This window comes from Myotis nattereri, assembly GCF_964212035.1.
Source record: "Myotis nattereri genome assembly, chromosome: X".
Classification (NCBI taxonomy): domain Eukaryota; kingdom Metazoa; phylum Chordata; class Mammalia; order Chiroptera; family Vespertilionidae; genus Myotis; species Myotis nattereri.
Window position 1 is genome coordinate 8,962,576 of NC_138078.1, and position 15,557 is coordinate 8,978,132.

General features: G+C 43.1%; 1 protein-coding gene and 1 pseudogene across 7 annotated transcripts in view; one reads left to right on the forward strand and one right to left on the reverse strand.

Moving 5' to 3' along the window:
* Positions 1–9,374: 9,374 nt before the first annotated feature.
* LOC308512087 (zinc finger protein 706-like) lies at positions 9,375–10,214 on the reverse strand (annotated as a pseudogene). The gene has a single exon. The product of its transcript is annotated as a zinc finger protein 706-like (transcript).
* A 271-nt stretch (positions 10,215–10,485) lies between these two features.
* REPS2 (RALBP1 associated Eps domain containing 2) overlaps positions 10,486–15,557 on the forward strand; it is a 182,901-nt gene continuing 177,829 nt past the window's right edge. For 3 of the 6 annotated variants that reach the window (XM_081081882.1, XM_081081884.1, XM_081081886.1), the window contains exon 1: positions 10,486–10,885. In XM_081081882.1, the coding sequence (XP_080938008.1) occupies positions 10,652–10,885 (234 nt within the window). In that variant the 5' untranslated portion in view covers positions 10,486–10,651. The remainder of the gene's footprint in view (positions 10,886–15,557) is intronic. The other 3 variants (XM_081081883.1, XM_081081885.1, XM_081081887.1) reach the window with 1 other exon arrangement.

Here is a 15,557-nt window from a genome sequence, read left to right on the forward strand (position 1 = left end):
AGTGACCACTCTTGAACTGGACTTTCTTCTTTTTTTTGTTATAACCCATCTCCTCCTGTTTGTTTGTTTTTACTGATGTGCAAACGATGTTTACAGTTGTGACCACCAACTCAAGCAAAGTCCTACAATCACAATGTTGCTATGCTGCTTTGTGAAAATAACACAAAACAAAAAAAATCTTACAGACTGGTGTTTTTGTAAATTTTGGAAAGAAGTAGGGCTTGTAAAGTAGCGTTGTTACTTGCAACCAACTGTGTACATAAAACCTTTGTACAAGATAGAGTTACTATTTCCAAAGACTGTCATTTGATTCAAGTTGGAACTTACCGAATCACAATGTAAAAGACAACTGCTTAGCCTAATTGGGATGAGGGGGTGCTATATACTTCCTTCCTTCCTTGAAATTTATTGATTTTGAGAGAGAGAGAGAGAGAGAGAGAGAGAGAGAGAGAGAGAGAGAGAGAAAGGGAAACAGAAACATCGAAATTATTCCAATGATTTATGCATTCATTGGTTTATTCTTGTATGTGCCCTGACCATAGATGGAACCTGTAAACTTAGCATATCGGGATGATGCTCTAACCAACTGAGCTACCCAGCTGGGGCCTCCCCCGCCCCCGTTTTTGAATGTACCTTTATAAAAACTAATGTTGTAGAATTACAAAATTCCTTTAACCTTGGAATCTTAAGTAGGATACCCTCAAATGGACTGATTTTAGTCCTTAGGGAATCAATGTATGTGCTGCTACTTATTGAAACAGTTCATTTGGAACCCTAAGAGTGCCAATGTATTATTCCCTGTGCTCTCCAGATGCCACCTTCTTCCTGAACACCAGAACAGGTGAGCACCCGAGCAGGGGACCTCAAGTGACTTAGTTTAGTTCACCAATGCTTATTCTATCAAATAAGTGGGTTTTCATTCTTGAAGAAACTCACAGAAGGGCGTGTTTTCTCATAGGTTCACATACTATCCTCACCCAAGGATATATTTTTATTAATGAGAGAGAAACAAATATTGATGTGGGAGAGAAAAATCGATCGGTTGCCTCCTGTATGGGCCCCGATCAAACCCCAAACCTAAATATGTGCCCTGACTGGGAATCCAACCCACCACCTTTGGTGTATGGGAGGATGATCCTTCAACTAACCAAGCCACCCAACCAGAGTTTCACATACTAATTTTAATAAAAACTTTCTTGATGTAGCTTATGCCAAATAATTATGAAGATGTCTCTTCATGAGTATTGCATGAACGCTACAAAGTTGGAACAGGCAAGTCCTGGGTATGAAAGCTTTGTTATCTACCTCATTTATTTTTTATTTTTGTAGCCTTAGTCTTTCTTTTCCTATTTTATGACTGCTGAAGTTTTCCTAGTCCATGTCTTAAACCTAAGAGTTGATGTATTGGTGAGAGCAGCTGGACATTCAAGATGTTTTTGTGATTTTTCTAATGTTTTTTTTTTTGGTGTGTATATGATATTAAGTGAATGATGAAACAGTGCTGTAATGGTTTAATGAGGAACAAGAAAGAAAGACCCTAATTTCTGTGTGGAGGAGTCTTTCCCCTTCAATATGGAATGTAGATAAAGACTGTTCTCAAAAGTTTGAGTTATTGCACCTGACTTTAGGATCCAAAAAATAAATTTACTTTTTTTTTTTTGCCAAGTTGTGCCTTACCTTCTGGAATTGTACGTGAACACAATAATAGTACCTGTTTACACTGTGAAGTGAATATTGTTACAGAGGACACACACCAGAAGCTTTCTCATTGTTAAGTTAATAAGAGAAAGCCCTGTAGTTTTACCTGCTGATGCTGACTGTTGGAGAATAAAATTTGGATTACCACCCCCACCCCAATACATACATACATACATACATACATACATACATACATAAAAATGTATCTCCAGAGAAAACTTATGCACATAGCAGGGAAATGCTAGGTGTGTGAGAATTATGATTCAAAGAGCATATGGCTGTGGATGTAAATCAGTTAACTGGAATTGTGATTTATGTACCTGCCCTCTCCTATGGGTTGCCATACCTTCAAAGAAGTGATACACGTATTTCTGACCTTGCAAGGCTGAGACTCAGATCCTAGATGACCCAATAGTCACATCAACTTGGTCAATATAGAAAAGGGCAGGAAAAAATGAAGAATGAGACCACAATCCATATTTACCATAAAATGATTCTGTTTGCAGCCCTGGGAAAGTGGCTTTTGTTTATTGAGTGTAAGACTATTAGTATACTCTACTGAAATCACTTAAATATTTACAGATCAACTTGTGCTGCACATGCTTTTTCTAAGAGATGTGAGACATATTATTCTGATGTAAAATCCTGACTCAGGTTGGGTTCTCTGGGAACAGAAACTGAAATGGAGATTCGAATTTAAGTGCTCTGTTGTGGGAGAGCTCTCAGTGAGGGAAGCAGGATGGGGCAGGGGAAAGAGCTGAGTAAGTATGTCTCAGCTGGAGACTTGCCTACCTCATCCCACAGGGCTCTCTGGAACATGATTTGTACTGTAAAGTTGGTTTCACCTTGAGGCAAGGGGCTAGCTTTTTGTCCTTCCTGTTAGCTAGCCATTGGCTATGGGTTGCTCTGCAGGAGGGGGCAGGGAGAGTGTGGAGTTGTAACCTGAAGTGGCTCCAGGTTGGCTCCAGTCTTTAAAGAAAGTAGCAGTTGTGTGCCATTATCAGACAACACTCACTGAAGGTGCATTGCCTGGTGACAGGAATCTTGGCAGTGAATTAACAGTGTCTACAATAGGTCTGACATTTTTACATGGTAATTATGTCAGAATCTGGCTAGATGTTCCCCAAACCCATTTCTTCTTCCTGGGTATACAGCTTGACTACATTTCCCAGACCCCCTTGCAGTTTGGTATGATCATATGACTCAGCGCTAATCAATAGAAAGCAGGAAGATATGTCCCACCTTTGGCCCTGCCCCATAAACTCCACTATAAAAGCAATCTTCTATGCACTCTCTCCAACTCTGCTGAGCTCCTTTATTTTTATAACTGTCAAGTGTAGAGCATCTAGTGGAGGACTTTGGGGTCCCAGGGGATGGAGGAGCTCCTAGGGTGTCTTTGAATGAACAACCCCCATCCACGACCATTGTACTGTGACATGAGCAAGAAATAAGTCATTACTATGTTTGTTTCAGTAGTTAGCCTACCCTGACTCATTTAGTGAACCCCACATTTTTCAGAAACAGGAATAGCTTCTGAAAAGTTGATTTTCAGAATTTTATCAATTTAATAAATAATAATTTCTCAAATTTATGACTGAAGTACTAAATAAGTAAGAAATGTTTTTAATTCCTTAAAACATAGAAAAAAACACTCTGAAGTATATTTGAGTGTTATAAGTGATTTTCAAAAGCACCGTGAAAATATATGGCTAGGATAATTACTATCCAAAATCCTGTTCAGGGAAACAAAGCAGGAAGCTGCCTTCCCAAGGTTAGACAGCTTGCTGTTGTTAATGAGTAGTGCGAACTGTTGGTTCCAGTTTGTCTGACATGACTATTGGGCTTTCCCAGTGCACAGAAAGCTTTAACGTTTCTGCTCAGCCATTCCCAGGACTACCAAAGGCTTCATTCCATGGAGAGAGGTGAACTGTCTGATAACTTACATAAGAGGCCAGCAGGGCTGCTGAGAACAAGCTGTTTGTTGCTTGAGAGCAGCTACCTTCTCAATTTGTCAAGCTTTTTCTCCAGAGGATGGAGCTGATATATGAAAAAAGAGGTCTCTCTCTCTCTCTCTCTCTCTCTCTCTCTCTCTCTCTCTCTCTCTCTCTCTCTCGGTACAGGATATAATTTCATGTTCAAAACTGCTTTTATGGGAGACTGTAACTTGTAAGATTCCATTGTTATTAGTGGTTTGTAGGGCATATGACGGTGCAAGTATTCCAACCCCTCTTTTTCTCTATGAGTGTAGAATGAACTGGGTAAGGTCCATGGGGATACGTCAGCTTCATTGTTGCTGGAATTGGACTGGACATTTGGATTGGACTTGTGGCCACAATCAGGCTTCTTACTATCTCTACCCCATTCCCTCCCCACTTCAGAGAGCATCTACAAAATAGGCCCTTACCTAGGAAGCTGAAAGGAAATTGATGTCTTATACCCATCAGGTCCTGCAAGTGGGAACAGAGAGTGGCCCCAAACTAGGTGTACTTTGCATGCAGAAGCAGGGATAGAGTGGAGTCCCCTCTGAAGGTAGCAGAATTCAGGGGTGGTGGTGGTCGGGAGAGAGGGAGAGGGAGAGAAAAAGAGAGGAACATAGGGAGATGGAGAGGGACATAGAGACACTGTTGGAGCCAAGAATGATCAATTTCTTCTCCCTCCTATCACTTCTTCCTTAGAGAAGAGTAAATGAGAGGAGCTGTGAGAAGTGACAATGTTATTTCATCAATATTCCCTTCTGGGAGTAGAGAGGAAACTTTCTCATGAAAAAATGCTGCCAGGGGAATAGTATTCCCACTCCCACTGTTAAAGATCTACCTTTCTTCACTTCTAGAAAAAAAAAAGGTAAAATAAGACAAACAAATGATTAGATAGTACTGAACCTTATATATACTACATTTTTTCCTATATGCAAGAAAATATATACCTGTGATAAAACTTAATTTATTAGGCACAGGAAGAGGTTAACAACAGCCAATTATAAAATGAACAATTATAACAATATATGTAATAAAAGTTATGTGAATGTGATCTTTCTCAAAATATCTTATTGTACTGTACTCACCCTTCTTGTAGATAACGTGAAGGTACTCCAGTCATCTGATAACTGAACTACTGAGTGACTAATGGCGGGGGGAAGGAGGGGTAAGGAGCTAATCCAGCAGGGAGACGCTGGACAAAGGCAAGATTTACCTCTCAGGTAGCCTGGCTGGGTTACTCAGAACGGCACACAATTTAAAGCTTATGAATTGTCTATTTCTTGAATTTTCCATTTGATATCTTTGGACCATGGTTGACCAAGGGCAACTAAAACCACGGAAAGGGAAACTGATCGCCGAAACCGGTTTGGCTCAGTGGATAGAGCGTCGTCCTGCGGACTGAGGGGTCCCAGGTTCGATTCCGGTCAAGGGCATGTACCTGGGTTGCGGGCACATCCCCAATGGGAGATGTGCAGGAGGCAGCTGATCGATGTTTCTATCTCTCTATCTCTCTCCCTTCCTCTCTGTAAAAAATCAATAAAATATATTTAAAAAAATTAAAAAAAGAAAAAGAAAAAAAGGGAAACTGATCAAGGGTGAGGGGGTGTGGTAGACAGACATGAGCAGAGCAAGGATGATGGTACAGAAGGTCTCCAGGGTGGAAAGCCTCAGGTGCTTAGCAAAGGACAATTGTAGGGTGGGCATTGCCCCCAGAGTGGCCTTCATCCCTAGCATATCAATGGTCATGCAGTTTGGATCCCCTGACCTTTCCTCCCTTGAGAGAACATTTAGACCTCAGTTGTATTTCAGCTCCAGGCTGAGAAAAGCAATAAACCAGACCAGCAACCCCATGGCTGACCTCAGGACCAGCTGCATTGAATAATGACCCCCTGCCTGATGCAGCCACCGACCAATCAGTGGAGACCTAGACCCTGAAAGGACACACCTGGAAAGCTGCTGAATATTCTATTAAGAGCTTCCCCTGTGACCTCCCCTAAAACCTCCAACCTTAAAACACTTAGAATGGAGGACCCAGAGGGCTCTCCCTCCAGGGAGCATGCTGGTGCCTTTCCCTTTTCAGTTTCCCTTTCCCCTTTTCCACCCTCTAGGCGCCTTACCATTATTTTCCTCACTCCCAAGCTCCGAGAGCCCTTCTTTTGCTTCCACAACTTGTTTCCTCAGCCCATCTCTTGCATGAATTACTTCTTCTACCTCTATGATTTTACAAATAAATGTTTTCTTTTTTAAAAAAATATATTTTATTGATTTTTTACAGAGAGGGAGAGGGATAGAGAGTTAGAAACATTCATGAGAGAGAAACATCCATTAGCTGCCTCCTGCACACCCCGACTGGGGATGTGCCCGAAACAAGGTACATGCCCTTGACCAGAATCGAACCTGGGACCTTTCAGTACACAGGCCGACGACACTCTAGCCACTGAGCCAAACTAGTCAGGGCAATAAATGTTTTCTTATAGTTTGGGTCTTGGCTCTGAATTCTTTCTGAGCCAGAACTCAAGTATGGAGGTTGCTGAACCCAGGTCTGGTCTTACCCTACTGGTCTAACACCCAGTGTCATTCCTGCCACCTACAACAGGGGGCTACTGTACAGTGGTCAGTCCTTCAGTAAGTACTTTTTAAAGTTCACCAATCTTTGAGATACAATATGAAGTATCTCAGTATCACTCATGAAAATTCAGAAGCTCAAACTGAATTCACCATATCGCCCCCTCCCAGGTAACCCAAAGATCAGCTGTAGGCAAAAACAACACAAAACAAAACAAAAAACTATTAGGTTTCCATACTTTAGAAGTCAACAAATTTTTTCAATAAAGGGTCAGAGAGTAAATATTTTAGGCAATAACGCAACTCTGCCATCATAGTGTGAAAAGAACCACAGACAACACATGACTGTTCCAACCAAACTTGGTTATGGACACTGAAATGTTTCTTTTAACATATATGTTTATTGATTTCAGAGAGGGAGGGAGAGGAAGAGAGAGATAGAAACATCAATGATGAGAGAGAATCATTGATCATCTGCCTCCCGCATGCCCCACACTGGGGATCTAGCCTGCAACCCAGGCATGTGCTCTGATGGGGAATCGAACTGCAACCTTCTGGTTCATAGGTCGATGCTCAACCACTGAGCCATGCCGGCTTGGAAAATGTAAGTTTCATATAATTTTCATGTGTCCTGAAATATTGTTTGGTGCACAGGAAACACTAATAATTTTTTCAGCCATTAAAAAAAATGTAAAACCCATTCTTAGTTCACGAGCCATATAAAATCAGGTATTGGTCTTGGTTTTACAACCCCTGCTTTAGAAAACTTTTCTCTAGAAGTAACCACTACCTTGTTCTGAGTTTGTGGTTATCTTTATGTGGGGATTTAAAAGGAAAAAAAGCATAACTTAAAGATATCTCTTGGCTATTCTCGAATATATTATCTTTTTGGCCATGATGGAGCTGAAACAAGTGTGTAAGTTTAGAACTGCAAGAGTATACAGAAATTCTCTTCTAAAATGTTCTTATTTACTGTCAGCCTTAAGTGATATGAATGTTTATAGTTTTATATTCTTATCTATTTTGAAGTTTGATAACTATTTCTTGTATTAGAGAAGCTGTTGTAGGAGTAAAGAACAGTGCTTAGAATTCCTTAGATATTAAAACATTTTTAAAATGCCATTTTCTCCTCCTGAGTTCTTGTTTTAAATATTATTGCTATTGGGTCACTCTGGGTGTGCCTCTTGTCTGTCAGTCCGTCCACCTATCCATCCACCTATCCATCCATCCATCTATCCATCCATCCATCCATCCATCCATCCATCCATCCATCCATCCATCTATCCATTGTTGAGAAACTTCCCTTCCAGCATCCCAGAACCCATCAGGGCTGCCTCTCCTTCCTGCTCCACCCTGCAGTCCCTCATCCTTGGCTCAAGTCTCTGGGGCTCTTCCCTCTCCCGTGACCCTACCTCTTTGTCTGGTTCTTTGGCTTCTCCAGTCCCACCCATTCATCAACATCCATCTTGGGTCTCCTTCATCAAACCTTCCTGGTTGAGCTCTGGTTCATGGATTTTTCTCCTCTAAATTCCCACAGCACTTAGCCCAGAGTACACAATTTAGCACTTAATTATACATTGTCTTTTATTGTTTGTTTTTATTTGTTGTGTCAGTTTTGTCTTTTCCGGTGAGGTTGCAGACTCCTTGAAACAACACATCTTTATTTTTTAAAAACCCCTTACAGTACTCTTGGAGGGGCACCACCAATACTCCCTGTTCTACCAGAAATAGTTGATTGATAGGCACAGATGTGAGACTTTCTACCCATCTCTGTAGTATCTGGTGCTTAAGAAATATCTGTCAAATTTATTACACTGAGTTGAGTAATGAAGATCAGCTTCAAATATAGTATCACACCATCTCTGCATCCATTTTCTCATCTGTAAAATCGAGATAAAAATGTTTTCCCAACCTACCTGAGAGTTACTGTGAGGCTTAAAGGAGGTAATGTAGCTTTGAACTACACGAATGTTAGGGGTTACCATACCGCATATTTCTTTTCATAGGAGTTGTAGGGGAAATTAGGGTTTGGCATTTATCACAAAGAGTGGGTCCTTTTTTAACCTTTGTTAGAATGGTGGGCTATTCTCAGGGGAGCCCAAGTACAGTTGGGATGGTAGGAAGAGCATAAACATGATCTCTTGGCTTGCAATTTTCCCGAGAAGGTATTACAGTTGTGGAAAATACAATGGATTTTGAAATGGAAGTTCCCCAGCTAAGTTAGTCTTTGCTGCTCCCAACTTACCTATCCTTCTTGTACTCTTGTCCCAAGCCTACTGCCGTCTTAATTCTCTCCTGGCAGGTCTGAAGCAAAATGTCATTTAAGGAAAACTTAGTGAAGAACTGCCTGCTTTTGGAGTGGATCCTCTCCTTTATTTCATTTCTTTAGATTCCAAAAGGGATGTATTACTTTGGGCAACACTTATGAATTGACATAATTTTTATTATTTCTTCTTATGTATCTCCCCCCGCCTTAACCATCTGCTGATGTTTTTTCTTTTCCTGTCCTTGGTCCTTATTTTAGTTGACCCAAATACCAAAGTCTATATCAGTGATGGTGAACCTTTTGAGCTCGGCGTGTCAGCATTTTGAAAAACCCTAACTTAACTCTGGTGCCGTGTCACATATAGAAATTTTTTGATATTTGCAACCATAGGAAAACAAAGACTTATATTTTTGATATTTATTTTATATATTTAAGTGCCATTTAACAAAGAAAAATCAACCAAAAAAATGAGTTCGCGTGTCACCTCTGACATGCGTGTCAGGTTCGCCATCACTGGTCTATATCATCAGTGCTGTTTCTTGAGATGTTGTTTTTGTTGTAAAATCAAAGTACTACTTTATTAAATGAGTTATTTTACACATTATGAACATCAATATAATTACAACTGTAAACAAATTTTATAACAAGGATGGACTGATTTTCACATTTCCAAATTAGAGTCAACTGTACATTTACACAGAATTGTCTTTGCATGAAGCCCAAAAGGGAACAGCATAAAAATGAGTGTTTCTATAGCCCCTTTATTTTTGCTGATCAACAGTTTGTTAGAAAAGCAGCTGCAAGTTTGCTACCTAAGGTCTGAGACAGTATAAGAGTCAAAGTTGTCATGAATTCACCTGTAAATAACTTTATGCCTGGACATCAGCCATTCTGGAGGGAGTGGAGTCTTAGGATGCTTGCTCTCAAAGTGCTGCTTGAAGATCTCAGGGTCTGGCATTTGTGTCCTACAGACAGTGCAGGTATAGATTAAGGCAGCTTTGGCAGCAGCCTTTTGGTCATGTCCTTGTTTCTTCTTTTGTCCGGAATGCTTTTTGTCATTTTTCTGCTGAGACTGAATCTTCTGCTGTCCACGAGCCATATCCGGGCAGGAACAGTCTTGTGTCCGAGGTGAGAGACCTCACAGCGCGAAGGGGCTGGTGGAGGTGTCCGGAGGCAGAGGAAAGGGGAGCGCGCCCAGCACGGTTTCGGTCTCCTCCACCCACCGAGGAGGGGAAAGAGGAGCCACCGCTGCGTGCGCCCGCCGCCGCCTCAGCCTTGGGAAGGCCACTCGAGATGTCTATTTTTTCTTTGGGTTAGTGTTTCCCAGAGAGGCTGAATGCATGTACACGTGCAGTTCTTTCCAGGGCCTTTTTTTTTTAAAACTCTTATTACTCTAATATTTAATATTAACTAACTAATGCTATTCCTTTTTAAGGCTCAACTCCAGCTTTGAGCCATCTCTCAGAAAGTGGCCTAACCTCGTCGCCACCCTGAACGCAATGGGGAGTCACTGGGACCTCAGTCGTATGAAGATCTCTATCCTTCAGCTTTTCAGGATCTAACCAGTACAGCGGTGAAAAAAGGGAAGCCTCATTTCCCTTGCGTGGTCTCCTTTCTGGGAGGGGCTAGGCATGCGTTGGGCGGGCACTTGTTCCAGCATCCCAGGGAGAAAAACGCCACAGCTTTCCCCGCCCCCTGAAAAGAGCCATTCTCCAGGTGGGTCCCTTTCCCAGCCGGGGCGGAGAGCAAAGACCCTCCTCCGGTGCGGGGTGCGCTCGACCGGCGCGGGCCCCAGTCCTCTCTGGCCCGGCAGCGGGGCGGAGCAGACGACCCCCTGCAGGGCGGGAGGTGCGCGGTGTTTTTCACCAGGTGAGGCGGGGGCGGGGCAGGGGCGGGGCCAGGGTGAGACCCCAGGCTCCGATTGGTCCGCGTCGCGCCTGTCTCCATGTGCCGCGCCGCTGAGGCACAACATTCAAGTCCGGGGGCGGGGCCGGCGGCGCCAGGAGGAAGAGGCCTCGTAGCAGCTGTGGGGCGTGGGGGCGGTGGCGGCGGCGGCCAAGGCCAAGGCTGAGGCAGCGAAGGCTGCGGTGAAGGCAGCGGCGCACCGACCGGGGACAGTGCTCCGACGGGCCCTCTTCCAGGCCCGATGGAGGCGGCAGCGGGCGCGGGCTGCGGCTCTGGGCCGCCGCTGCTGCTGAGCGAGGGCGAGCAGCAGTGCTACTCAGAGCTCTTCGCGCGCTGCACCGGCGCTGCAAGCGGGGGCCCCGGGTCCGGGCCCCCTGAGGCCTCCCGGGCCGCCCCCAGCGCAGCCACCGCAGCCGCGGGGCCCGTGGCCGACCTGTTTCGGGCGTCGCAGCTTCCCGCTGAGACGCTGCACCAGGTAGGTCCTCGTGCCCCTGCGTGTCTGTGGGGATCATTTCTGTAGGGACAAGGGTTGGGGCGACAGGGTTGCTCACAGGGACCCGGAGGCCTCGGCCAGGTGGCAAGGAAGGGGCTTCATAGCCGGGAACGGAGACGGAGCCCGTGTTCCCGGGGGACACCAGCTTCCTCTGCAGCACAGTAGTGCTGGGTGCACTCACCGTCCTCCTCCCCTGAGGCGGACTGGTACTCCCTCCCCTCCTCCAGCCATTTCTGGGGCTCTGCAGCCACCTAGACCCAAAGTTTGCCTTGTTCTGGAAGTGGTGTTTGTTTTGGCTGGTGTCTAGTTTAACCTCTGCTCCAGGTTCCTGCCCTTCCCTCTCCTGGGTGGGTGGGAAGGGGTGGGCGCTTGGGGTGCTTGCTGGGATTTGAACTTGAAGGATGTGTGATGTGTGTGTCTAGGGCCCGGGGCCCAAGACTAAATGTTGCCCCTCTCTCTATGTATATATCTACCCTATATAATGCCTACTAACATATTTCTGAAAATTAGTATTAAACTGGAAAGCCATATTGACAAGTTGCAGAGTGTGGACACAGGCTGCAAGAGAACATCTGGCAGGGCAGAGCAACCTTCCAATTTAGGGCTAGAGGTGGACCCAGAGGTCCAGTGTGGAGGACAGCTGTATTGCCCACATTATCATTGCTTGGACTTGGAAATAGAATTGGAAAGTAATGTGTGTCACAGCTACCTCTTTTTGGCTGCTCCAAACCTGGAAAACAAGGAGAGGATGATCCACAGCAGATGCTGTTTTTGTTTTGTGCTTTCCTTGGAGCTTGGAGAAAGACAACTTGATAAGCACATTGTCTTTTGATGTTACTGGCACTAAGTGGTGAGGAGATTCTTAATATCAGGCCCAGAACATGAAATGAAACTTTTGTTAAAAGCAATAGCCAATATGAAGTTAACATCAATGGAATATTTAGAGTGGGGAGTAGTACTTTAAAATCTAATTCCAAAGGCGCACTGAGGGTTTTATGGCTCACTTGCAATATCATTGTTTGTAGGTATTTTTTATACTGCTGGAGCATGATTATACCTGTATGTGAGCATAACTTTAGCCATTCTGTAATCTTTCACCTTTTAGAATTCAGGATTTCTGAAGATATAATTAGTATTCACGGAATTTAGCATGGCTGATTGTCCCTTAAAAAGTCCTTGAAAATGATGATGGAAAGAGACATGCCTTGGGGTGGTAAACACAATACAATATACAGATGATATATTGTAGAATTGTATGCCTGAAACCTGTATCATATTATTAACCAATGCCACCCCAATAAATTAAAAAAGTCCTTGATATGTAGACAGTTGTGCCACTGCTATTGAGCAGTTGAGTTGGACCAGGTAGAGAAAAAGTCAGTGCCTTCAAACACAAACCATGGTTATTACATAAGGCCCTCAGAATACTCCCAAGCATCATCAATTTATTAAACGCTGTCACTACTTCTCCACTGAAAGAGGAATAAGTGACAGACCACACAGCTGGGCACCTATTAAAGCTTATGTTGTTAGGTAATGCATGGAGTGTGAGAAGGTGTGTAGATTAAATCTGAGTATGTTGGGTGACTGCTCCTTAGGAGTTGGGGAGAGGGCTTTCCTGGTGTTAGAACCCATGCTCCCTTGAGGTATAGGTAATCTGAGAAGAACCCAAGGCACAGTGCCTTTGCATGAATGAGATTCTATTCTTAATGTTCACTGGAAATCTGCTTGCAAAAAGACTGGCAAAGGGGGATCAGCAGATTGCTTGTAGTAAATCTCAGAGCTTTAAGCTACCCCTTTCAGCCCAGCAAAACAAAATGCTCCCATCCCCATTAACCTAACACAATTGGAGTAATCCAGTATTTCTTTAAAACATATGTTTTTATTGGTTTTCAGAGCGAGAGAGGGAGAGAGAGACAGAAACATCAATGATGAAAGACAATCATCTATCAGCTGCCTCCTGCATGCCCTGCACTGGGGATCGAACTGGAAACCCGCACATGTGTTCTGGCCAAGGGAATCGAATCGTGACTTCTTGGTTCATGGGTTGATGTTCAACCACTGAGCTGCCACACCAGCTGGGCTCCAATATTGTTTTTACAGGTGAAAATAAACAGGAAAGGCATCCTGGACAGGGAAATGTAATTAGAAGAGATTAAAACAAAGCGAGCAGCCAACAGCCACTAATTTTTACCAACCACTTTGGTGTTGTGTGGTGGTATGTGTCTGAGCATGTATATGTGTGTGTGTGTGCACACACATTCTTCATTCACTTTGAGTTGCACTGAGCTACACTGTAGGTATATTAGCTTCTCTCTCTTTCTCTCTCTCTTCTTTCGTCTTTCAATATGTTTTTATTGATTTCAGAGAGAGGAAGGAAGAGGGAGAGAAGGATAGAAACATCAATGTCAAGAAAGAATCACTGATCAGCTGCCTCCTGCATGCCCCCTACTGGGGATGAAGCCCCAAACTGGGAATCGAACCCTGACCTCCTGGTTCATGGGTCAATGCTCAACCACTGAGCAACACCGGCTGGGCAACATTAGCCATTTAAAAAAATATATTTATATGTAAGTTCAGGATTAAGTGGCCCAACAGGTATAACTGCTCAAATCATGAAGGCAGTAACCAGCTCAGGTAGTTTCTATAGTAACAGTCAGATGTTCTCCTTAATAAGCATACAATTAAGATTACCATAATGTTTCAGGAAGGGCAAAAATCTTATCTGGATTAAGTGTTCTATAAAAATACTTAATTTTTTCTTCTCCTTGGAATAAAAATAAACCACTACACCTGCTACTTTGTTATGGAAGTGAATTATCTTAGGAATTTTTTTCAGTTGAAATATATAGTATTTACTAAATATATATATTTTAATAGACTATTCAGAGCAGTTTGGGGTTCACAGCAAAACTGAAGGGAAGGTACAGAGTTCCCATATGCCCCTCACCCGCACACCTACACAGCTATTCCCATGATCAGAATGCCCCATCAGAGTGGTACATTTGTTACAATTGATGAACCTACATTAGCACATCATAATCACCCAGAGTTCATAGTTTACATTATGATTCACTCTTGGTGATGTGCAATCTATGGGTTTGGGCAAATGTATAATGACATGTATCCATCATTATAATGTCATACAGAGTATTTTCACTGCCCTAAAATCTGGTATGCTCCATCTCTGTGCTTCATCTCTTCCTCTTACCCCCAACCCTTGGCAGGCAACTGATCTTGTAAAAAATATATATTTTTATTGATCTCAGAGAGGAAGGGAGAGGGAAAGAGAGACAGAAACATCAGTGGTGAGGGAGAATCATTGATCAGCTGCCTCCTCTATGCCCTGCACTGGGGATCAAGCCCACAACCTTGGCATGTGCCCTGACTGGGAATCAAACCTCAACCTCCTGGTTCAGAGATCATCACTCAACCACTGATCCACACTGGTTGGGCATGCAACTGATCTTTTTGCTGTCTCCATAGTTTTGCCTTTTTCAGATTGTCATATAGTGGAATCACACAGTATGTAATCTTTTCAGATTGGTTTCTTTCATTTAGTGATATGCATTTAAGATTCTTCCATATCTTTTCATAGCTTGATGGCTTATTTCTTTTTAGTGATGAATAATATTTTATTGTCTGGATGTACCAGAGTTTATTTATCCATCCACCAGTTAGAGGACATCTAGGTGGCTTTTAAGTTTGGCAATTATGGATAAAGTTGCTATAAACATCTGTGTGTGCTTAGGTTTTCAAATCCTTTGTGTAAATACCAAGGATCATGATTGCTGGATCATATGGTAAAAGTATGTTTAGTTTTATAAGAAACTGCCAAACTGTTTTTGAAAGTGGACGTACCATTTTGCAACCCCCTAGCAATGAATAAGAGTTCTTGCTATTCCACATTCTTGTGAGCATTTGTTGTCAGTTTTCAAGATTTTGACTATTTTAATGGGTATGTAGTTGTATCTCATTGTTCTTTTTATTTTATTTTTGGTTAATCCTCACCCGAGGATATTTTTTCCATTGATTTTCAGAGAGAGTAGAAGGGAGGAAGGGAGAGAGAGAGAGGGGGAGGGAGGGAATGAGGCAAGGAGGGGAAGAGAGAAAGAAACTCACATCGATTTGTTACTGCCCATGGATCGAACCTGCAACCTAAGTTCGTGCCCTTGACAGGGTATTAGACTTGCCACCCTTGGGTGTGCAGGGCGACACTCTAACCACTGAACACACTGGCCAGGGCTCATTGTTCTTTTAATTTGCAATTCCCTAATGACATATGATTTTGAGTATCTTTTCATGTGCTTATTTGCCATCTTGAATTATTTTAATGCATCAAAATAGCCTATTTTAAAAGGACTTTTGGACCCTTTATAGAGTATTTATGTTCATGTGCTGATTCATTTTAATATATTTTATTGATTTTTTACAGAGAGGAAGGGAGAGAGATAGTCAGAAACATCGATGAGAGAGAAACATCGATCAGCCGCCTCCTGCACATCCCCCACTGGGGATGTGCCCGCAACCCAGGTACATGCCCTTGATCGGAATCGAACCTGGGACCTTTCAGTCCGCAGGCCGACGCTCTATCCACTGAGCTAAACCGGTTTTGGCAAGTGCTGATTCATTTTAAAAGCAGGATTTTAGTATT